The sequence below is a fragment of the Capronia coronata genome (genome assembly GCF_000585585.1).
Source record: "Capronia coronata CBS 617.96 chromosome Unknown acBCG-supercont1.3, whole genome shotgun sequence".
NCBI classification, from domain to species: domain Eukaryota; kingdom Fungi; phylum Ascomycota; class Eurotiomycetes; order Chaetothyriales; family Herpotrichiellaceae; genus Capronia; species Capronia coronata.
In genome coordinates, this window is record NW_006912895.1 from 2,347,948 (window position 1) to 2,372,577 (window position 24,630).

Consider the following 24,630-nt stretch of genomic DNA (forward strand, 5'->3'; position numbering starts at 1 on the left):
CATTGAATTCCAAGAAGCGCACTGCATGCAATGCATCTAGCGCTTTGGCAGTCTAGAACTCGAGACCACAACGGCTATTGCAACTGATCAATGCAGTGGGCCATAGCTGGGTCGAAGAAGGCCCTGCATCTGAGATGTTGGACTTGAGGCTGGTTTCTACCAGGTTGCGCGCGGGACATAGCAAAGAGCACCCACTCAGTCACCCTGCAATCAACGCGCGTGAAGACCACCGAACCGTGGCTGCATATCCGAGATGATTGCCATCCGACATGAGGAGACAGCTTCACCTCACTTCACTTTTCGGTTGGAAACTTGGCTCAGAACTTGCTCTCTTTGCATCCGAACCGGAAATAATAATTGTGGCCGTCATGTGCGGTTTCAGGGAAATTCGGTGATCGAAGGAGCAGAAGAAGCCGAGATTAGTTACTACGGAGAGCGAATGAAGGCCGTAGCACAGTAGTGTCTTTTTCCATCGACCCATCTTGCCGTCACCGCTGCGCGTACGTACTACGTACTTGCTGTGCTATAGTATGCGTGTGTGTATGTCTGGCACGCGGCACGCCTGGAGTCAAACACGCTAGCAAGCCAGCAACAACCAGATTCAGCTTCTAGGATGGAGATTGCAGGCTAAGGGGCCTCCACAGGCCACTCCTCGCCCGCTCAATGCGCCACGATTGACGACGACAAGCGGGAGGACGGAAACATGATCCAGAGGCCAATGGCGGTGCAGGCGGTGAGGCGCAAGATGATGCCAGTATGCTAACGGCACATCAACGCGGGTACCATCACGACGGAGAAGGAGAAGGAATGATGCTTAGGATGCTGTGGAGCGGGCTGGTGACGAGGCATCTTGTCAGATACGATACTACGGAGAATGCAGACGAAGAAGAAACGCCACAGCACCACGGAAGACACCGACATGCGAGTCACAGCTCCAGAATCCGGTCCATGCTCAGACGCTCCTCGAAAGGAGTGGTCAACACCGAAATCTCACTGTTTGTGGACGTTGTGAGAGGTCACTCCGACGAGCCAGTGGAAATAAATAGTTGGTTGATAAACAAATGGTTGATATCGATAGAAGATATTATCATTATTATATCACAGTATGTATCTCCACGGATGTTAGCAGGCATGAACAGGCGAGATGGCAGGTTACGGGGGGGCCGAGAAGCGCAGAGGCCACCCGACCAGGCAAATGGCCAAAAGAGTCCGGGCCAGGAGGGCAGACGGGAACCAACTCGAACCCCGGTCGCTACCACAGCTTGGGCCAAGATGGCATCTTCTCACTTCTGTCCCACGAGTCTAGGGATCCCTAGGAGTCTCCCCATGCCTTGCCCTGCCTGCCCTGTCCCGTCCCTGATCGAATTAGTGGGCGGAGGCTGTTCAGTAGTTTGATGCGCGAACTGAGTGTGACGGCAGGCCGTCAGACCGAAGTCGATCTTATCCTGTGTCTCTTGCTGCAGTCGATGACGATTCGCTGTCATGATTCTACTCTGTACAGCAGGCAGCTCCGATGGCGTGGTGCGTACAGAGCCTGAGGCATCATTCTTCGGGGTCGGTGTAGGTCGAGAGCGGCAGGGAAGATTCGATGCAGAAGAACCAATGGCAGCGAGGACAGGCAGCAGCGTCGCCGACAAGACATGTCACAGTTGCGTCAGTGACGCCGAGCACGACAAGTTGGAAGTCACGGCGTTGACTCGAGGAGAAGAATTTGGTCAGCGAGCCTGTTGCAATTGCAGGCGGAGGGGAAAGATTTGGAGCCAAACCGACACCAACTCGCTGATCGACGGCGCCAACAACCACATCCAGGATCAACGCCGGGGCCACACATGGCTCTGGCAGTTCATCACCGTCGTATCTGTATTTTGCAGGGCGGGCCTAGCGCCGATCTGGGCTTAGCTGCAACCATGGGAAGAAGGTGCTCGCCATCGCCCGCAGACTCGCGCCTGTCAGAAAACAGAAGAACGAAATATGAATGTGATGCAGTGCAGTGCAGTGAGCAAGAGTACGACCGTGCGAGTAGCGAGCGAGCGAGATCATGGACAACCGACAAACCCAGCCTTTCCAGTATCCGAGTCCTACCTCTCTCCCAAATATGATCAAGATGGCGAGGTCCGTTGTCCGTCCGCGAGCTGACCACGTCAGGATCACCACCAGCCACGCGCACCCACCCCTCTTCTGTCGAGCTGAATGGAAGCCATAACGAGGAGGAATCAATACCTACCTACCTGAGGTATGAGTGCTGGTGTCATACCTCTGGTATCTCAATTGGAAAGCAAGCCACTCATGACCCAGGACCCAGGACTTGAGGATGCGTCAGGTGGCGAGGCCGCCATCGAGGTAGTTTGGAGGAACACGAACGAACGAATGTACTGTGTTGTGTGTCGTGTTTGACAGGCGGTGGGTGCTTCATGCAGACTGCAGCATGCGAGAAGGGAAAAATTTGACCATGACCATGACCATGACCAAGCCGTCATAGACCTTTGCGCAGGCTGGGAACCAGTCATAACAGCCGACGCAAAGGGAGCGACATGCGATTTTGAATTTTGCCTCGCTACTTTGTACTTGGATCCCTGCAAGTCTGGTCTCAGGCTGTTCAGCCCATGTCTGATGATCGCCGGCGCCGTTTGCCTGCCCGACAGTGGATGGAGCGCAGAGACCGGCTACTAAGCCTTCACCAGCCCAGAGAAGGTAGAGATTAGGGCTAGTCCATGTTTCGAGTCTCACCCTGGCACACGCAGTTGGAGATTGCAGGGATGGCGATGTAGCCTGAGGAGCCGTGGGCGAGCCCGTCATGTCCACTATATCTTACCGGAGCAAGCTAAGTACCAGGAAGATAAGGTAAGGTAGAATGGGGATACGTCGCCAGGTCCTACACACTAACTTCCTTCCCTGGGCACCCCTCACAAGATCCTGATGTTTTGGAGGCGTTGGAGGCGTTGGAGGCGTTGGATGCGAGTGACAGACCGTTGTCCTGCTCATCTAACATTGCATAGCCCTAGGCGATGTTGTGCGCATCTTATGCCCGTCCTTGACACTCGCAGAAACTCGTTCGCATTTTTGACGCCTATCAGTGGGGCTCCTGAGGCTAGGGGGCCACGGGCACTTAGGTCTGGGTCTACTACTAGTAGCGGGTGCTGATGATTGTCGTGCTAGACACCTTAACAGGGCGGCTGTGACGGGAACTAAGCCTTAGGTGTACCTTTTGTAGTACCAGGTACCTTGGGTACAGGGCACCCTCGTAGTTTTTCAGTCATCACAGGTACCTGAGAATGTGCCGCACATTCAAGTACCAGGTAGGCATCTGGTACTGAAAGTGGCCACTGTTAAAAGGCAAATATAACCCTCTTCTGACAAGTAACGATGCTACTAGGTACATCCAGCTCATTGCCCTCAGATGAGCATTACTCGACACGCTCTCAAAGTTCCTATCGAATGTACTTCAACTTTTCGGCCATTCCTGTAGAATAAAAAAAGGCCCGGGCTGTCTGACGGGCAAGCTCCCCCACAGATTGTCCGCCTAGACATCCGAACATGTGCCTAATTGGTGCCCGGAGACCGCCGAGCATCTGTCCGGGAGGGTGCTAAGGTGCTTCCACCAGATCAAATCTGTGGTCATACATATTGCAATTCTTCCACCAGCCGCAGCTGAGGCGTTACTATGGGGGCTTGCGCGGGCGTGGATACCAACCATTTCCCACTTGCCCCCAATTCGCCCACGACCAGCCCGATCTCCAGGCCCAACTTGAGGAAGATCATTGATGTCTCAGCAGTCTGCGTATCGGAGCTACCTACCCAATACCTAACATTATTATTATTATTATCTTATTGCTATTCTTGTTGAGTCGCGTGGGCCGGCCGTGGTGCGTTGCAGTCATCAAGTACAAGGAAAAATGTAGGAGAGAAAGGAAGAGACTGCGACCTCCCAATGTTCCAACACGCCTCTGAATTTTACCTACCTCTCTACTTGGATCTTTCAATTCTCTTCATTCTTCGCATGCCGTACGTCCTCGCGGTTACTAGCATTATTCATTCATGTGGAAGCTACCCATCCCTGGCCATCCATCAATCCCATCCACGTACCGGCTACTGCTCTCTCCTCTCTTTGGACCATTCGTGGCCTTCAATCATCCAGCTCCACACTCGACCTGGGTAGAGAACTAAAGACACACGAAACTGTTCACGCGACAAGCGCCCGCCTCTCGATCCTGCCCGCTTCGACCCCTTCATTCCTTGTCCCATCAATCGATTCGACACGCCTGTTCCCCAAGGGTATCTCCATCCTGGGCCACGCGACCCTGGTCGGTCAAATCTTGGACCCGTCACACCCCCTCCCGAGTCCCAGCATCCAGGCGGCATCTCACCCTCCCTGGCCACCTGCCCCTGCGCCTACGCCTACGCTACGGCGCCCGTTCGAAGCAAGAAAAAGCACGCCGTCGCTTCGGAAAAATCAATAGAAGGCTCATACTATCCACCAGAACCTGCAGCAGGCTCCCTCCTGCGCGTCCAGTCATCCCATGCCGACGTCTTCGATGCCTAACCGCAAGAGCAATCATAATAACAACAATTATAACGTGCAGTTGCACAAACACGCCGTTCCCAAGCCATCTCAATTGGCCGCACCAGTCCTTGGCCCCAATGCCACTGTCGGAGCTGGCGCTGGGTCGGAGCTGGGTACAAGAGATCCCGAAGTAAGTCAGTCCCAAGCCTCCCTGTTATGTGATCTCTGGCGTCAGTCTTTGTTGTTTTTACTATTGTTTCTGTCTCGCTGCATGGCCATCGTTAGTTGTGAGGACCAACATGGATGTGGCAACTATTCATCCATCCACGCAACGCCCTCCAATCCTGGTCGACCGTTGGAAGCGTTTTTGGGCCGCCTTTGGCAGCCCATGTTTGGCGCCCCCCGAGCTCCATATTTGCGGGCTCGCAGAATTGAGTGAATGCAACCCTGGTCGCTGGGCCTAGGGCAAGCGGGCAGTCCTGGTCATCTCCCTTTCTCCCTGTCATCATGCGGCAGGCCTTCTCATTCTCCCTGGTCCGGGATCATGGAGCCGGCACGTCTCCTCGAACCAAGTTGCCAGCAGAACGACGCCAACGTTGACGCTTGGGCCCCGGCAGTTGGTCCACCGCGAGTACCGCCGCTGGTGCTGGCACTGACACTGGCACTGGCACTGGCACGGCACCCTGTCGGATCAAAAGCCCAGCATGCATCAGCCGTCAGAACTTAGCGGCCTCGCGCCCCCGGCCCCCCATACACCAGCCAGTTGAAGAGAGCCATGCGGGCTGTCCACTCTGTGACCCTGGCCCCCTTGCCAGGTTCTCTAAACATCACACAACACACACCACACACCACACACACCCCCTCCCCCCCCAATGGCCCGACCATGGTTCCCAAACTGCCAGGATTCTAGCCCCAGTCGCCCGTCCTCCTCTCTCGCTCTCAGCCATGTCTCTACCCAAGCTCCCGCGCCCGTCAAGCTACGCTCAAGGCCCACTTGGCTGGCAGACCGTCCATACACCATGTCATGGCACTCCCGAGTCTCCATGTTCTATTTCCACTCGTCCTTTACAAGGCCCTTTGAACCTCTCGGCTTCCTCGTGTATGCTTCCATCCTTTCTCATCAATGACCCTCGCCAAAACTTGATTCTTTCAATTAAACTTCCTTTCACTCTTCGAACCCTGCACCGCCACGTCTGACGTCCATGCCCTCCGCCTTTTGCCATCTTCCATCGCAAAGTCAACATCCAATACAGCCAGCGTCGTCTACATAGGAACTTCGAATCCCCCTCCACCCCAGTATCTTCCAATCCCCTACTCTACCAGCCGGGCAGAAACAACCCAGTCTTCCTCGAACCGACTATCCAGCCCTCCCTGCGCGCAATCAACAAACAGTACATGGTACGCACCCTGCAAGAAGCCCCCCTTCCCGTTTCCTTGTGGCTGGCTTGTCAGTCGTGCGAGTCGCCCGCCCTGACACCCTTCGATACTTGTTCACCTATTTCGTGGATGACAACATTACCCACCCTGCCGGTCATCCTCAACGTCCCGGGCCTGTCTTGAAGCCTTGCACACTGGCCGTAGCCTGGTTTCCCTGGGTGCTTGTTGTTGCGATGACCCGGTTGCCTGGTGCTCAACATCCCTCCCACCTCGTCAGTTGGTGCAATTGTGGTCCCTGCAACGATTGCCAGACACGGTCATCTGCTTTCAATTTTGAATCAACTGGAGACGTCGAGTACGCGCTATGTTGCCCTCCCAAATGCTTGTTTGAAAGTTGCCCTCTGGTCTTTGCTGCTGGTCGGACAAGCTAGTGCCTTCGTCCCTTGTCTCTTTGACCACGGCCCTAGTGCATCTACGCGAAGACAATCTCTAATTTGGCCCAGAGCCACCCCTCGCTGCCATCTTGACCCTGACCAGGCCTGAACTTTCGTCCCTGACGTGACTTACACCCTGGTTCAGTCGAGGCCTTTCTCTTCTCAACTGGACCACCACCATTGTTTTCTTGCTACTGTCGCGACTTGCCAATATCTGATCGAGTATGTACTGACGAATGAACCCTCCATGCAGCATCGCACACCACAACCGTACCAAAACGTTGGTTCGGTGCATCCGGCTCAGCAGCAGCAGCAGTCACGAACACTAAACGCCGCCCAAACTTCTCAGCAGCCGTATCCATCACCCAACCTCTATACGCCGCAGCAGGGGCTTCAGTCACCGTTCCTCAACAGTCAGTCCCAATTTCAGACGCAGCAGGGACCAGGCGATACCCCGAGCTACTATCCTCCAAACCAGAGTCCTCGAAGCCAACATAGCACTGCTGGAACCTACTATTCAACAGGCAAGTCAATCATCCACTGGGGCAGGTGGTGCGTTTGCTGACCATTACCAGAAAAACCAGATTCTATGGCAGCAACGGCGACCATGCAGCGGCCCTATCCCCCTATATATCATACGCCGCAGTCGAATTCACCTGCGTCGGTGACCTCCCCTCAATCCCATGACCATGGAAGGCCAATGTACCCCCAACCGGGGTCACAGTTGAGCCAACCACTCTATGGCTACCCTCAGTATCAGTCCATGAATCAGGTACATCAACCGGCCTACGGAGGTCATCACGCACAGACCCAGCAACATCAGCTCAATTCGCAACCCATGCTACCGTACCAATCCACCGCTCCTCAATTGTCTCAGAGCCAAGTCGCGCCCCATCACTCCACGATCTCAAGCAGCCCCAGACTGAAATCTGAGCCTAACCAGGCATATCAGCAAACACCGCAGTCGCGCCCTGGATTGCTCCCTCAGCAGCAACAGCAGCAACCACAACAGCATCAGACTCCTGCGTCCCAGAATGTAGGTCTGTCTCAACAGCAGCCGTCGTCACAACAGCAATCTCAGCAGCAACAACAACCGCCAGGCATTCCACCCGGCTCAAATGCTGCGCCAGGGCCGATTCCAGCAACAACTCCGTTGGTGGTGCGACAGGACGGAAACGGTGTACAATGGATTGCCTTTGAGTACTCCCGGGATAGGGTCAAGATGGAATACACCATACGATGTGATGTGGAGTCAGTGGACGCCAACTCCTTGTCGCAGGAGTTCAAGTCGGAGAACTGTGTATATCCACGAGCCTGTGTGCCGAAAGAACTGTACAAGGGCAACCGCCTGGCGTACGAAACTGACTGCAACCAAGTCGGGTGGGCGCTGGCCGAATTGAATCCATGCTTGCGGGGAAAGCGAGGGTTGATTCAGAGAGCTGTCGATAGCTGGAGGAACAGCAATCAAGATCCTCGATTGAGGAGCCGTCGTGTTAGACGTCAGGCCAAAATGAACAACCGCTCCAAAATGACAGCCTCCCCTACGGGCCCGGCACCTGGCTCAACCGGTGGTGTGCCGACCGGGCTTCCTGGTCCAAACTCCATGGCCGCTCCGAGCACCCGACCCCCTGGCTCGCTGACGGGCGCACCGACCCAAATTCAACACCATCCACAGGAAGTACCCCCAACGGGACCCGATAACGTTGGAGGTATGTCTCAATTCCAATCCCGCACCACCTTGCCCAGTCTCCAACATTTCATTGTGCCAAATACCTGGCATTGATCCGTCTTCACCGTCACTGTCGGGGGCGTTTCGGATCTTCAACTGACTCTCGGACCACTACAGCATACAATACAGCACCTCAAGCATATCGTTCCAACCCCACGTCCCAGCACATGGCCAGTCCGAATGATATCCGTCAGAGTCACGTCTTTTCCGGTTACCCAAACTATCCTGCTGTCCCCACATCACTCGCTCCATCGATGGCGCCGACAATGCAGGGCGGTTTACAACATCTGGTCCGGCCTGGAGGACCGGCTGCCATGGCTTCTAAAGAGCAGGAAGAAGAAGAGAATGCTCTGTTTGGTGACTTGCCCGAGGGCAAACGTCGGAAGTTCATCCTTGTCGAGGACACCCAGAAAAATGCCCGCGTGCGAGTCAAGGTCACATTGGACCAGATCGAGATGAGCGAAATCCCCGATTCGTACCGCAAGCAGAACTCCGTTTACCCACGGGCCTATTACCCCGTTCAAATGCAGGCGGCGGCGGAGTCAAGCCGAGGTGATCGATTCGTCGAGGAAGGAGATGAGGTCGATGGCGGGGTTCCTACTCTCGGCAAAACCTCTGTCTCGATCCAAACTAGTGACGGGGAAGCTGAGGTGGATGTGCCTCAAATTTCCAGAAGCAAGCGCGGCCGTGAGCAGAAGATCAATGAGCTGGGCCACCGTATGGCCTGGGGTCAAGGTCGAGTGTTCTCTGGTCGGCCCATCTTCCTTGCTCGTGCTCGTAAGTGCTCGGAGGGCCTCTACTGAGGTTGTGGCGATGACTGACTCTCACGCTTCAGTGGATGCTTATCGCGGCAAACAGCGAAGTGCTCTTCTGGCGGCAGGGTCTGAGCCGTCAACTATTCCTGCACATCTCGAGATCCGGCCCGGCAAGAGAAGGTGGGTCGAGAGGACCAAACCTGCGGCCACGCAAGCCCTGACTCCTCCGACCGCGGCCTCCGACTAAATCTTTGCAATGTCGTCCATCATACTACGTACTCACGGAAGAGCTTTCCAACCCGCGGTCGGACCAGTGCAGTGGTGCTCGCCAAAGTACAGTTCGAATTCTCCCCGAGTGTACACTTACCACGGCCATGGTCCGGCCTGATGCAAGGCTGTACGACTCTCTGCATGACGAGAAATACAAAAAATCAAAAAGTTCAGTTTGTTGGGCAAATACGCAAGATTGTCTTTTTCTGCTTCTCCCCCCAGCCCTGCGAAGAGCGGTGCTTTGGTGTTTACTGTCAACTTTCTTATCAAGCAACGCTGTTCACTTGGTGGCTACGACATTTGTCCCATTCAAGAATGGGATTTCAACCTTGATTCATTATTGTTGCGGTACTGGTATGGCGGGGCTAGCAGGCGGAAACGAGCAGTCAATCAGGCAGGCAAGCAAGCATACCCTGATAAGGATATATGGATGAGCCGGAACAGGACAAATCCAAGAAGGAATATGTTTTTTATGTGTTTGAAATATGGGGCATCGGGATCTTGGATATATGCGTGGGTTGGGGTCGGTCAGACCGGCTGGCCATGGTCTTGTGAGCCTGGCCTGGCCTGGACTGTATGGGAACAAATTGTTATTATGGGGCGGTTGGAAACGTCTTCATTATTATGGTGGTGGTGGTCGTCGTGATTGTCGTCGTCGCCCTCATCACCCCTGTGTTGCGAATACCCCTGTGCGAAGTGATATGGTTTCTTTTTTTCTTGTTTTGTTTCGGGATATTTCAAGAGTCTTCCCTTCACGTCTTCTTAGCTTGATTTCTTCAACGATGGACTAGGACTAGGACTAGGATTGGGACTGGGATTGGGATTGGGAATCGGATTGAGATGTCGTGCAGTGCGATTCGTTCAATGGCAACACTTAAGTCCGGCGGAATGAATACGTCCACCAGCTACTAGTAGGCCATATCCATTAGTAGTCAAGACGGAATACCAAGATATCTGTAGATATCTAGGCAACGTGTCCGTCCGACCTCGGGATTACATTACATGGTACTATATGTCATCAGACAGACAGATGATACCTTAATGTGTATATGTGTAACAGTAAGGTAGGTTCACGTTCAAGTTGTGCATTTCCACCCTGGGTACCTCTAGAGACATGTTCCTGATGCTATTCCCGTCGTACTCCTGGGATTGCTTGGATCTGAGTCTGATATCTCCCTCATCCAAGTCCTATTCGCCGAGTCGGGACGAGTCCCAGCTCACAAAGCTCCCGCTGCCAGCAACCACAGGGAAGAAAGGCCCTGCCGGAGAGACTATGCCCATAGAATCATGTTTCATATTTGGATTCAGCTTTCTGGAGCAATATTTCAAGTGCTCTGTTGACTGATACGCGGGAATCATGAACCCTCCCAACAGCAACAACAGCCAACACACGACAGCAAAAGCAACTCAGGCCCATCCGCAACGTTTCTCGCTTGCTGTCCCATCCAACGTGAGAAATAAGGACCGTGGAATACTTGAGTTCACCATCCATCCTCCCTCTGGCTTCGCTTGATTAAAGGTCGATTACACTCTGCAGGTGCCACGCCTCATGCGCCGACGGTCTTCCCATCACAATCGGGAATCTGTAAGCCGGACTTCAAATTCCTCCCCGGGTCCATGAGACCCCATTTGTCCTCCCACTGTTGATCGTCGGTATTGTAGACTACCTTCCACGGTTCATCAAATGCCTCAAACCTGTAGGCACAATCAGTACGAATATCCGTCCATACAGCCGCGGTGACTTACCAAAAATAGTCCGTTCCATTTTCCAGGGCTTGACACACCCAACTCTCCATGAAGGTATTCATGTTGTCCACACTGGCCACAGAGCCACTCTGGCCAGGAGCGCAAGACCCATCAGTTCCACCACAGTCTGTGCCTCCAGAGCTCGGCCATCCAGTTTCACTGATGATTTGTTTGACGCCAGTCATCCCCTGGGTCAACACAACATCGTGAGACTGCCAGAAGTCCCACGTCCAACCAGAGGCCACTTCGGCCGTCACCCCGGCAAAGAAAGGATGGATATTTGACATGACATAGTCGACGACTTGGACAAGTTGACCATTCCAGTTGTCACCCAAGTCCGACGTTGCGACGGGAAGGTCGTAGCCTTTGGTTTGGAATTGGGATTTAACATCCTTCAGAATGTCAATGAGTTCCTGTTCCGACTTGGTCTTGTCCTCCCCAGCACGGTAGAGGGCTTCATTGCCGACAATAACGCCTTTGAAGATGGTGAGATCCTTGGTGCTGGAGAGTATCTGATACATTTGATTCAGTTGCCGATCGGTGGTGGTTTGGTTAGTGTCAATCCAGACCCCCATCCACACTTTCATATCCGTCAACTCCAATTTATCAATCGCATGAAGGACCATCTCGGTCTGATTACAGTCGGTGCCATAGAGCCGAACAGCGTTGGTCAACTGTGACAATACAGCCATGTCTCGAGTGACATTGTTCTGAGATGGAGGGTAGGTGTGGCACAGAGGATACTGCGTACCCCATGGAGTATAATCCATGCCGGGAAACACCTTGTGAAGGTTCTTGTTGTTCATTAAAGCTTGAACCTCTGGCGAGTCCTTGTCGAGATCTCCATTAGCCGCATTGTCGGAATCTGCGTTGTTGGTGGCGCCGCTTGACGAACCGCTCGAGTCGTCGGAATTCCGAGTTCCAAGAACGCCGCCAATTATACCAGCGATGAGGGCAAGGACAATGACCAGCCCAATGCCGACTCCCACCCAAGCCATCTTCCGTCGCCCCTTGGTCTGTCGTGACAACCATTCACTCTTTTCTGCCTTTGACTCTGGCTCAACAGGATCATATGTACCGCTCGGGGTATAGTTCTTGGCCTTGCGACCGAACAACCCCCCAAACACGCCAGCACTGCCCGCGGCTGTGGCTTCGGCGGATCCTGAAGGCCGATTCACTGCCCCTTTCCCAGGTGACTGCTGCTCGTTCATGAAGCCATCGTCTCCATCATCAATGATGTTGTTGGGGTTGATGCTCGCTTGGTGCATGATGTTGGCGGAGTTCGTGGCAGACTTGTATGGGTGTTGGTACGGCGAATCCTGATAGTTGGAGTAGGATACAGGAAGGTTGGAATGCAACTGGTATTCCTCCCTTGGATTGCTTCCGCCGGATAAGACAGACGACATGGGCCCTAACGAAGGGGTCGGGGTGATGGTGCCGGGTGTGGCAGCGCCTGCGGCAAGAGCATTGGAAGAGCCATAGGAGTTTCTCTGAGGAAGGTGCGAAGGAGACTCTTGTGATCGATATGGGCTCAACTCGCGCGGACAATCTCGATCATACGGTGAATAGGCCTGAGGGATAGACCGCATTGCGTCTTGTCCAGTTTGCTGGGAGTGAAGATCCCCAACCCCTTGTGGCACTGAAGCGAACCCTGCTCCTGCTGCTGTTCCTCTCAAGTTGTCCATCCTGGGGCTCGGGTCCATGTAGAGCTGATGAGATTGTGAGAAGCCAGAATCATTTCTTGCAAGCCTGGTCGGGCTGGCTCGATGGGGCGGGGGAGGAGGGGCGGGAGATTCGTCGTAGTCTGGCTGAAACGACCGGCCGAAGGTATCTGAAGATTCGCTGAGAAGATGTGTACTTGGTGGTAGGGGCCGTCTACGTGGAGAGGTGGGAGGAGAGCCCGTGGCTGGGAGGCGCTGAGGTGATGTAGAGGCGTATCTGGGTGGAGGTGAGATGATATCCCGTGTAGGAGTGTCATGATATGGTTGGTAGTATTGAGAGTCAATTTCCGGCCTCTCCTGCGTCTGAGCATTTAGATCATGGTCGTCCTGAGTTTCGAACGAAAAGTTCCTTCCGTTGGACATAGTGTTCCGCCTGCGGCTATCCGAGCGAGGATGGGCCCTGGCACCCAAGCGGTGTGAGGATTGCCGTACAACGACCTAATGCAACGTTGAGTATCTCAGATTGTAAACGAGTGTTAACGATTCTCTGATTAGAACGATGGACGACCCTCCAGGCTCGAACGGCGGTTGTAGGAAGGACTTGAAGCGCAGGGAGGCACAACTTGGTGTAGACAGCGAGTGACGAGGTATTTTTGGTAGGGGCGCAGCCGCAGCAACAGAAGCCACCCACGACGTCTGTATGACTAGGCTGAAACGACGCGGAGGAATCTGATTAGCGGCGGTTAGCCGGATGGCGAGAGGCAGTCAGCCGTAGACGGAGACGAGGGAAGATGGATGGATCGGAGAAGAGGCGATGCAAGTTGGGACCAGAAGGCTGGACGGCAAGCGAGTAGAGAGGGAAAGGTGGTAAAGGGGATAGAATTGACGATGAGACTGCGCAGTCTACCTGATTGATTGATTGATTGTTCAGAGGTTACTGCAGTGTGATGAGATACTAGTTAGTTACCTTGGTCGTGGCCATGCATGAATCCCTAGGGTCAATCGATCCATTCGTTCGTTCCGGTCATCCTTCATTCATTTGTGTACAGAGAGAACTTGCTAGGTGCCAAAGGGAGGCGGAGGTGGAGATCCCACGGTTGCTGGTGAGACACAGCCACCAACGCCGAATCTGCCATCGCGCGATTCAACGGCCAGCCGGTCTGACCAAAAGGCTGGGGTGACAGTTCCGCCTGACACCTGCCACTGATGCTTGCTGTACACCTAAATGGTGGTGGTCAGACACGTCTATTTGAGATTCCCATCCTCACCCAATGGGCAAAATCTTACAAGAAGTTGGCAGCCAGCTTCAAGTCTTGACGCGCTCTCATGCTGTTCGCTGATCTACTCTGTACATTGACTGACCATCCCTGCGCTCCCTCTGGCTCTCGCAGCTCTTCAGTCTTCACCGAGCACATCCTGTCTGCCAGCAGTACCGACAAGCCTGGGCCAGTATGCAGCGTATGAAGGTAGCACTCTACTCGATCTTGTCTTCTCCACCATCTTCCGCTTCCACCAATACCGGTTTGTCGCCTACACCCGAACTGTCCTTGCGTTCCTCCAACTCCACTCCATTCGAGCCCTCATTGTGCACTCCGGCGCCATTCCGATTCAAGTCCGGCATGAGAAAACGTCCCTGCAGAGCGGACTGCTTCACTCCGGAACCGGTGAGTTTCTTGAACGCACGCGGCTTGACCTTCGCAATGGTAGCCTCGTGGCGCTTTCGAGGGCGATCACTGTCATCGCTTGACTCTGTATCTGCCGTACCGTGATCCTCCTCGTCCGTCGACCATGGATATGCGCCAAGTTCACTCGTGTCTCCTTTGGGAATAGGTGTGGAATAGCTTCTCAAGCGCTTCAGAGAACTGGCTTGCGAACTTGCACTGGCACTGTTGGAGAGCGACGAGATTGGACTCGCCCCGATGTTCGGTCGTAGGTGCTCCAACGGTTCGCCGTCAGCGGTGCACAATCCCAAGTTGACCAACTTCTCGATGGCCATGTACTGAAAGATGAATTTGGCGTAGTACTCCTCGCTCTCGTCATAAGCACGCCACGCACACGCCTTGACGCGCATTCTCTGCCATGGCTCGCAGACTGAAACGGTATGAGTGCCCTCCGCATCCTCTTCCTGACTTTCTTCCTCGGCGCGACTCCAGTCGCTCTGAGAACCATGTCCCAAGTCGACGATGCGAGTGATGCGGACTTCAATCTGCCCAGGCTTGCTTCTCTTGACCGCATTGACATCTGCCAGACCTTCAATGACCTCGTCCAGTTCCTGTTCGAGCACGTTGGCGGGGAGCTTGGGATCGGGTGCTGCAATGTCCATCTTGGAGAGAAGAACATCGATGCCCACCGGTGTGAAGAACCATTCCTGCACCATGATATCTTGCTGAAGGCTGCCTGAGGATCGGCCTTTGTGTGCGGCGGTGTACCGTCCTCTTAGGGTGTACGGCTCAAGGGGCGTCTGGTTGAAGTCGGTGTAGAGGATCTGGCTGCACTCCGGGGTTTCGTTGCCATCAATATAGACCCATGCCACGAAGTTGAAGGGAACTTTCCGTGTGCGGTTGCTGCTGTTGTTGTTGCTACTGGCGCGATCTTGCTTCTGATCTTTCTTGCTGCCCGACAGCGATGACCTCAAGTTGTACCGCCCGATGCTGTCACCGATCCTGTCTGACTGCTCGTCGGTGGGATTGAGCGCAGCTTTTCCTTTCTCGCCGTAGAAGGGGAAAGGTAGCTCAAGTCCGACGCTGATGCGGAACCTCTGTCTATCTCTGGCTTGGACTTTGGTACTGATGGTTTTGCTGCGTGCGATTGAGCCGCCCAGGTGCTGATGACCGTACTCTGGGAACTCCTCACCACTGTTGGTCTCCAGGTATACGTCAAAGCCGTGTGCGCTCGGCATTGTGTCTCTGAATGGGTCCTTGTGGGCTGAATAGAAACCTAGATATCTTTGTCAAGGCTGAAGAGAGAGAGAGAGAGAGAGAGAGTATTTGGGATGTGTGCTGATATTGCGTCACGGTAAAGCTGGGAATTCGCAGCGGTGACTTGTTCAGGTTAGACATGCTGCAGGCAGAGAGTTAACACAGGGCCGAACTTGTACAGTCTGATTCCGAGTCTCTTGTGTTAGTATGTGCACTGTCTGCAGCCTCGTGATGCTGGCAGTGGTTGACTGCCGTGCTCCCCACCATCAACGCGGCCTGGAAATTGCACGGCTTTCTCCCAAGACTCAACATTGAATGAGACAGTATTCAACCTAAACACTACCTTCGCCAACATTGCTGACCCTTTGTCCGCGGTTTACAGTGTGAACACAGTCACAAGGCTGTGTGTGATGTGACTGAAAAGGGGCGAAGAGCGAATTCCTAACCTGATTGGGGAAACAGTATGGTGCCGCCCTAAGCTCACTCCTTTTCAGATAATTTACTAGCTAGTACTTTGTATACAATGCGAATCAATCTATACAGTTGGAGACCCATGATAAAGACGAGATTTGCTACATTGCTTGTGTTGAACCGTGTGGAATGGAAGACATGTCAATTATTCAAGTCTGTCTTCGCAAGCCGGGTATCCAGGGCGCAACAAAAGAAACGCTGCAAGACTTCTGCGTTCCCATCCCCCGTATTTTGATCTTTCTTTCTCCTTGCTTACCTCGCTTGAGAAGCTGGGCGGCTTCTAGAACCCGTCATGGATGCTGTTTGCAAAGCCAGCTGCCCAAAAGACAGAGGCATGCTCCAATGGGTAAGGTGGCCATGCCTGCGCCAATAGGCAGATTCTGCCCCATTTCATGTGTCCTAGCACACAGAGTCAAATATGAGATGCTCGTGGGGCGAAAGACGTAAGTAGATTTTCGATTTTGAGGGTATGCCGGACCTGTGCGACGGCTGAAACGAACGGGCAATGTGGGTACCATAGTCAGAAAACGCCGAGGCGAGGCCGCTGATGCTAGCCTTGACGCATGACCAGAGTTACGGTGATATGCTCTCCTGTCCGTACACTGCCACATGCACGCATGAGCTTCTCTGTGCCTGCATCTGTCTGTAGGACTGAATGAGAGGGGGAGAGCCGCCAGAAGAAACAAAGGTCGTAGGATGACCGGACAGTTCGATGCGGCTCATGGGTTCCCAGTCAGCGGTTGATCAACCGACGCGCCATATTGTTTCCACCTAACACGAGCACCGGTTGCCGCCCCTTGTGGGGTCTGTTGAGTGCTATGAGCCTGGCCGAAAGGTGAACAATAGCAACAGCGGAGAATCTCGACGCCAGAGCTGAGTGTGAGTAGCTGCCGAGCCAGTCTTGCCTCTCCGATGGGTGACAAAGTGTGGCTCACATTTCAGTGTCAAGACATCAGCGATTTGAGTTTGAGCCATCTGATCCCCAACAGGCCCGGAGGGGTAGTACAGGCTGCATAGACAACTGGCTTGCCAACAAGCTGATGGATTCATTTTGATGTATCCAATCATCTCTGTCATTTCTTTGGCACCCCGATCTCATATCCTAAGAGCACCTCCGTCGATGCTCCCTCCCAGCCACGATTCCCTCCAGTCGACAATAAGAATCGACATGCAGGATCGAGGTACAGATGTGACACCACTCCCGTTCTGTGACCAGGTACAATCAGGAAGGGCACTGCCGACCGGTGAGCTTGTGACTCTTTCAGGTCGTATAGTCGGAGAATATCATAGGACGCGCACACGAGATGACGGCCATTCGGCATCGCTTTCACTGCGGTGACTGCACCGCTACCATTTGGAAATCGGAAGACTCGCTCTGGGCTTTTCAGACCTTTTCGAAGGTCATACTCCTCCACCGTGTTGTTGCGCCTGCCGGCGTAGATGAAGTTGCCGTCGGGCGACCAACATGCGCTAAGGCACCAAGGGGGCGTGTTCCGCGGCAAGATTCGAGCGACCGGTTTGGGTTGTCTGCGATCCCACACACGGATGCTCCCATCGATCGACGTGGCAAGGAACGTCGAGTCGGAGGTCGGCGTTGTTTCGCCTTCTGTAGCATCATCCTGCTCGCCACTTTGCTTCTCCAGGTCGTCGGCGTGAGGCAGGCCGTTAGCAACTGGCTGTTGGGCAGTATTAGGTACTCCATTGACAATGGCGCCAGATATCGATGGGGAGCCGGGGTGCTCTGGAAGCTCAGGGAGGGCCTCGTTTCGGGGCTCTGTGGCCTCAAGCATACTGGTATCATGGTCGACCAAGTCCTCGGGATGAGGCGCTTGTGCCAAGGCTTGACTCATCGCATCATCCCCGAACGTATCAGTGAGGTCTCCTCCATTGGCCATGACAGCTCCTGCTCCGTCCCCAAATAGATCGTCATCTCCGTCACCAAATAGGGAGTCTGGTGTAGCAACGGCGGGCTTTTCGCCGGTGTCTGCGCCATGACCCTCGGATCTGATTCCGTTTGGTAGGGCGTTGCCGTCATTCGAGGAAAATGTGCCATTGGTAACGACTACTTCCCCTGATTCGACAGGCACAGGCACAGAGGACAAGGGACGAGTCTCTATTGCAGAAATCTGGCCTGCGCTGCCGGCAAAGGTGTTTCGTGCTTGACCAGTCTCAAGGTCCCAGTCGACGACCGTTTTGTCCCAGCTTCCAGAGAGTAGACTCTTCTCATCGGAAGAGAGGGTAAGGACAGAGACTGCAGATGTATGCTGTTGTAACAAGCTGATCTCTCGACCCTCATCATGTCTAACGGTTTGTAGTCGAATGGGCCCAGCAGATGTACCAGATAGAAGCCAGAGAGCCTGGCTGTGGCAAGCAAGGGAGTAAACAGGAGACAGGTTGTGTGGCGTTTGGGGCCGGGCATCCCAATTGTCCCAATAGGTCATAAGCACGCCAGCTTTCACGACGCTGTCCACATAAGGGTGCCGCTGAGCAACAGTAAGGGCAAGTTTGTAGTTGACCGAGTCGACCCAGTTGAATTTGCGGATGTAGCCATCAGAGCCTCCGGTAAAGACCCAGCGCATGTCAGCCGTTGCGCATACAGCGTTGATTGAGGTACTGTGGGGAGCAGCAATCGTAGGGACAATGTCGTAGGTTTCAGCTTCAAGATACTCAGGCGCAATGTCCGGATGTGATGCGACCCCGCGAGCGGAATCAGTCTGCATTGTGGAGTTTTGCTGGGTGCCGTCCTGAGTTGCGTTCGGCTCCCCTGAGGCGTCCTCGTTATCAGAGGGCTGACTGCCACCAGACGCGCTTCCAGCATCGTCATCATCGTCTCCATCCCCTTCCCCTTCACCCTCGCCTTCAGCATCTAGATCGCCATCCCCGTCTTGATCCCCGTCTTGGTCACCCTCGCCGTCGCCATCTGCTTCGTCAAGATCCTGCATGGTCTCGTCATTGTCGAAACTGCCATCCTGGGATCTGTCTTCATCTACATCGAACGCAGGCATTTTGGGATTGACATGACAATGTTGGGATATGTGTGTATTTTTCAAGGGGACATCGTGCGACCAAGGAGTAAGATATAGGCGAAGAAAGATATCTTTGACGAAGATCTGATCGAGGACCTTGAACGCGACTTGGAGTTCCAGCCAGATCTGGTCGGGCGACTATGCCTGATCGGGGACAGCGCCTCGATGGCCGGATGTAGGAGAAACTTTGATCCGGAAGAAGCCAACATCTCCAAAACACCGTCCATCATCCAGGGGGAATGTGTAAAGGCTCTTAGGACTCTGGCATCTCTTCCCCTTGTCAATTCCCACTGTCAGTCACTTAACTCTTTGTCACCTGCTTCATAAGGCGGGCGAGTTTGGGTGGAGAAGAACTGCCATCTTGCTGGTGTTCGGATTGCCATCATAGGGCCATTGGTGCTCAATATTGTACAGTAGCTCAAGGCCGGTGTCTTCAGGGCTTCTCTAACTTGATACCGCTATAGCAACACTCACCTGAAGCAAGAGAGGGGCAGACTCCCGCAGTTGCCCATACATATGAAAGGCTTGCGGTGATGGTGGTGCCTTGATAAATTGTGTGCTTCCTTGGTGCGTTTGATGCGGTGGATGCGGTTGGTGCAGAGAACTTGTCCAGAGCTGCCGGTGAAGCCAGTGATGCAAGTGAAGCACGCACATTGAATAGACATTCATGTCGAGATCTAAAACGATCTTGAGTTGCGGTCGTTGATGAGTGACTGCGTTTGGTAAGAATCTGCCTGCGCTCCTGCCAACGCTGGTGAAGGCTCTTCACATCCTGCGGTCGCCCTGCGCCTGACCTGCAAATATCAACTTGGCAGCTTGGGAACTTGAACTTCTGCACAACACAGCACTGCAGTGCTCACTCTTCTTTCATCCTTTGTCAATCATATTACTGGCATCCTATCTTAGGGTTGCTGCAGCAGCATCTCACGTGGCCTGACTGCTTTATTACCGATCTTGAACCATTGGCTTGCAGCAAGATCTTCAGCTACAAGTATCATTCCATATCTACCTCCTTACCCGCGGTATTCAACTCACTCCTACCCAAGTCGAACTGCGGCGAGGTGAGCTCGCAGTGCGTCTACTATGGCATCTCAACAGCGCTCGGGGCGCAATGGAGACCACCGAGGGCCTTATCCTCAAGGAGGCGCCACCGCTGGTATGTGAACGGCTTCCTGACAAATTTTTCACCATCAACTCTTGGATGGCTTGTCCTGTATACGCTTCGTCCAATGCTGACCTTGAGACGCCAGTAGATGACCGCATCGCTCCAAGTTCGCTGACAGATGGTGGTAAGATCCTCTCCTTACCTCCGTTCATCCCCTCTCAGTCTTGCTTTCAATGGCACATGATACCTTATTTAGCACGGCGAGATCTGGACGGCGTGTTGATAACCTTGCCTGCCTATGTCTAGAAATGAACACACATCTCTCGGAACGGTTTGGGCGTGGCGGTCGCTTTCGCAACACATACAATGCCTTGACCTCTGCCCTCGACAACGGCCTTGATCTCAATTTGAACATGGATATCCGCCAATATGTCCAAAAACAGGAACAGATCAAACATTATTCGGAAAAAGACGCCTGGCTGTCGCAGCCCGAGATACCCACAGGCGAGGAATTGGCAGTGGCGGAAGCCGCGCTCCCACCTAACAAGCTGGACGCCCCTTGGAGGTCGAAGGATAGATATCTTCGAACTCAATATGCGCTGCTGCGTGAAGACGCAGTGGGAAACCTTCGCGATGCTGTACATGATTTTCTCGAGGATCCTGCCACTGGCGACACGCCGAAATTCTCGGTTTACGATCAGGTCTACATTCTCGGTTTCACCTTCGCTAGAAGGGGCCTTGCTGCTAGGATTCGGTTTTCCACACAACGAGTGGGAAAACGCATTTTGTGGCAGACTAGCAAACGACTGACCAGCGGCTCCATCGTGGCCCTGGTACGAGCTAAGGACAAGCTGACCGATCTGAGTGGACTCGTGGTTGGAGTTGTTGCAGCGAGACCGCTAGCTGGGGTTTTATGCCAACCGCCGCAGATTGACATATACTTCGGCCGCCCCGAAGACGTTCAAATCGATCCACAAGAGGAATGGCTCCTGATCGAAGCAAAGCAGGGATACTTTGAGGCTTACCGTCACTCACTGCGGGCGTTGCAGAAGCTCAGTCAAGAACCGTAAGTCTCCTGAAGGCTGAGGCCGAATTGAACGTGCAGTGTCTGATGGATCTACTATAGTTTCCCCTTGTCCAGCGAGATTTGCCAGTTTTCCACGACCGGCGAGCCGCCTGCTTATATTCAGGAGAATCCGCGTCTTGACATTTCTGCAGCTGCAAACCCTGAGCAGAAAAAGGAATATTCCGACATCGACGTGACCAAAGACTGGCCCCTTCCACCGAATGACACGCTTGATGACACTCAATGGAAAGCACTGCAAGAAATCATCATAAAACGTCTCGCCATCATTCAGGGGCCTCCTGGCTGTGGAAAGACCTACATCTCGAAGATTGCAGTGCAAATCCTGATAGACAATCGCAAAAAGGATGACCCGCCAATCATCATTGCAGCACAGACGAACCACGCCCTTGATCAGCTTTTGGCACACATCTCTCACTTCGAACCCGAATATATACGGCTGGGCGGCAGAAGTACAGACCCTGAAGTCAAGAAACGTGCTCTATTCGAAATCCGCCAACAGGAGCGGATCAAGCAAATCCCCGGTGGCCTTCTAGGGAAGTCCAATCACCTCCTTAGCAAACAAGCAAGAGCCATGATTGCGATCCTTGCTCCAATTGCGAAACCCGGACCCGATCCTTTTTCCACAGACCTCGTTTCCGGGCCGCAAACCCTTGTTCAACTTGGTATTATGACAAATGACCAGGCGAAGTCTCTCGAGGAGGCTGCGTCTCGATGGGTCTCCACCAGTGATAATGTGGACGGGCCGTTGAAACTATGGCTTGATCGCGCCATAGTGCCGTTTGAGGTGAAATATGCTCAGGACGACTTCGGATTTGAGGACGGGGTTGAAGAAGATGATTTGGAATTCGAGCAACTCAGAGAAACCGAAGATGCGACTGGCGTCAACGATGAGGAAGATATCGAGTTACTGAAGGGGCCATGGTTGGAGCTGCGTGAGAGGTTTACGGTCCCGTCATGCGCCCCTAGCGATATTGCAAGAGCCGAACAGATCTTGGCTTCGCCGGCGACTACCGACCTTTGGAAGGTACCACATTCTCTACGTGGGGCCCTGTTCTCCGTCATACAGTTGAAAGCCAAAGATGCCATTGCGGTGAAGTTTCGTGAAGCAGCAGCAGTCTACGACAAGCTCGTCAGGGACAGCCTTGTTGGCAAATGGGAACAAGACTGTGTCTATCTGGCTCGTGCCAAGATCATCGGCATGACCACAACGGGTCTGAGCAAGTATCGCCCCCTGATTTCGGCGCTCAAACCCAAGGTCATCCTCATCGAAGAGGCTGCCGAGGTCTTGGAAGCTCCAGTCACGGTGGCTTGCATCCCCAGCCTCCAGCATCTCATCCTCGTTGGAGATCACCAGCAACTCCAAGGGCATTGCAGTGTACAGGACCTGGAAAACGACCCTTTCTTCCTGAACATTTCCCTCTTTGAGAGATTGGTCAAGAACAACATGCCATACAAGACTTTGCTTCGACAACGTCGTATGGATCCAGAATTCCGCCGACTTATTGCTGGTCTGTACCCGGGCTTGACAGACCATCCAAGCGTCATCGACCGCCATGTCGCTCCTTGGGGGATGGGGCCCATCAAATCCTTCTTCTTCAGTCATCAATGGTCTGAATACAGAGATGAATCGCAGAGCGTCTACAACGAAGAGGAGGCGAAGTTCATTGCCGGCTTCTACCGCCATCTGTTCAAGAATGGTATCGCACCCGAGCACATCACTGTCCTTACATTCTACAACGGACAGCGCAAGAAAATCCTCCGAGAACTGAAAGCCTTCCCCGAGTTCAAGGAATCATACTGCTCGGTCAAAACGGTCGACTCATACCAAGGCGAAGAGAACCACATTATCATCCTGTCCCTTGTTCGAAGCAACCCCGAAGGTAAGATTGGTTTTCTGGCAAACATCAACAGAGTCTGTGTGGCTATGTCAAGGGCGAAGCACGGTTTTTACATGTTCGGGAATGCTCAGGTTCTCATGCAAGGAAGCCTTCTCTGGTACAACATCGTGAATATGCTGAACGCCAGTCCGAAACGCTTAGGTCCGGTTCTTCCTATCCAGTGCAAGAACCACCAGACCACGATGCTCATGCAATTCCCAGAGGATTGGGAAGGCACCGAGGGAGGGTGTTCGAAGCCATGCGAGACTCGCCTGCAGTGCGGTCATGCATGTCCATTGCTGTGTCACCCATTCCCTCATGAAGAGGTCCAATGTCCGGAAGAGTGTAAGAATACCCTCCTTTGTGGCCACGGATGCGAGAACACCTGCTCTCAACCCTGTAACTGTACCTGTGAGGAGTTCGCCCGGTTCAAGCGTGAAGAGGTCGCTAGAGCTTGGACTGCCTCCCATGCGTCGGCATCGACAGGTGAAGCCATGAAGGAGAACCAAGAGTCCAAGGGTCTCAACAATGGTCAGCATACACCCCCGAATGGCAGCGCAACTTACTTACAGCAGCAGTTTTCCGGCCTACGTAACCGTGATCCCACCTATCAAGACATGAGGTACACGGCAAATCCTACCGACATGCAACGACAGCATCCGTCACCCGGCAAATTACGCCAGTTAGTCAATAGTTCACAAAGTCCCAAATCAGAAGGAGCCATCAACCCCCTTCACTTGTCACCAGGAAATCATATCGAACGTCGTGGGGATTGGACCGTTTTTGCGAAAGGAGGAGTTGTTGCCGATGATGAACGGAAGGCAGCCATCGGACAAGTGAGTCGCAGACTCGAATACGATGAGTCGTCTCGGAACATCCTTACATCCCATGATTCACCACCAAGACTTGTCAACGCTGGCCCCGACGCCTCCGGAACTGTAAACGTATCGCCGATCAAGAAAGAAACCATCACAATCATGAGAGATGGAAGAAGCAGATTTATGCACGACTACGTACCTGCCGCATCCCTAGGACATGAAGGCCTGGAAGCAAGAGGGGACGTCGGCATCGCGGAGGTCGATCGTGGGCAGCAGATTCTAGTGCCGCATCTGAGAGGTGGAGGCCATACAGAGCCGCAGGGCTTGTCAAATGGTGAAGAAAGCTCAGACGGTGCTGTGGCTCAAGATGGCATCCCTAGCATTGCAGAGGACGCGTGGTCTTCGCTGCCCAGGAGCGAGCACAAGGCTGGCAGTGGGATCATCAACGAACTGAGCGCGTTGGATGCATACTTTCGCACACAGTAACGGTTTTAAACGATGATCGATACTGGTGGATACTGCTGTGAAGGTCGAATGGACCCGGGCTGGCTGTGCTTGTTCAATGTGGCTCGAGTCGACTGCGACTGGGTGTGGCATAGACAACATGCTTTTTCTGTCCTTTGTACAAGGGCCGTTAGGTATCCAAGTAGCTTGGACATTGACATGAGTCTTTAACGCTATCAACATCAACATCTTCGGTATTACTGCTGCGTGAAATGTATTCAGAGTGTAATGAGTAGGCCCAAAACTACCCGAATGGTGGTGGGTGAAGTCAGACTACGCATAAGCCGGACAGACATCGCTCCTCTTCTGAACAATGTTAAGACTCGGCTTCTAGATACGAACGTTACCTGT

The 24,630-nt window shown here is 53.5% G+C and overlaps 5 protein-coding genes across 5 annotated transcripts; 2 read left to right on the top strand and 3 right to left on the bottom strand.

Moving 5' to 3' along the window:
* Positions 1-6,901: 6,901 nt before the first annotated feature.
* On the top strand, positions 6,902-9,043 carry A1O1_04159 (uncharacterized protein; the record flags this gene model as incomplete). The annotated part of the gene is made up of 3 exons (XM_007725056.1): positions 6,902-8,021; positions 8,159-8,818; positions 8,877-9,043. 3 exons carry the CDS (start codon positions 6,902-6,904, stop codon positions 9,041-9,043), a joined length of 1,947 nt encoding a protein of 648 aa, XP_007723246.1.
* Positions 9,044-10,613: 1,570 nt separating this feature from the next.
* Positions 10,614-12,896, bottom strand: A1O1_04160 (uncharacterized protein; the record flags this gene model as incomplete). Its single annotated transcript, XM_007725057.1, has 2 exons — positions 10,614-10,761; positions 10,813-12,896. 2 exons carry the CDS (start codon positions 12,894-12,896, stop codon positions 10,614-10,616), a joined length of 2,232 nt encoding a protein of 743 aa, XP_007723247.1.
* Positions 12,897-13,947: 1,051 nt separating this feature from the next.
* On the bottom strand, positions 13,948-15,372 carry A1O1_04161 (uncharacterized protein; the record flags this gene model as incomplete). Its single annotated transcript, XM_007725058.1, has 1 exon — positions 13,948-15,372. One exon carries the CDS (start codon positions 15,370-15,372, stop codon positions 13,948-13,950), a length of 1,425 nt encoding a protein of 474 aa, XP_007723248.1.
* A 1,563-nt stretch (positions 15,373-16,935) lies between these two features.
* A1O1_04162 (transcriptional activator SPT8) lies at positions 16,936-18,804 on the bottom strand (the record flags this gene model as incomplete). The annotated part of the gene is made up of 1 exon (XM_007725059.1): positions 16,936-18,804. One exon carries the CDS (start codon positions 18,802-18,804, stop codon positions 16,936-16,938), a length of 1,869 nt encoding a protein of 622 aa, XP_007723249.1.
* A 1,497-nt stretch (positions 18,805-20,301) lies between these two features.
* On the top strand, positions 20,302-24,261 carry A1O1_04163 (uncharacterized protein; the record flags this gene model as incomplete). The annotated part of the gene is made up of 2 exons (XM_007725060.1): positions 20,302-21,059; positions 21,120-24,261. The coding sequence occupies 2 exons, from the start codon at positions 20,302-20,304 to the stop codon at positions 24,259-24,261; spliced, it is 3,900 nt and encodes a 1,299-aa protein (XP_007723250.1).
* Positions 24,262-24,630: the final 369 nt, after the last annotated feature.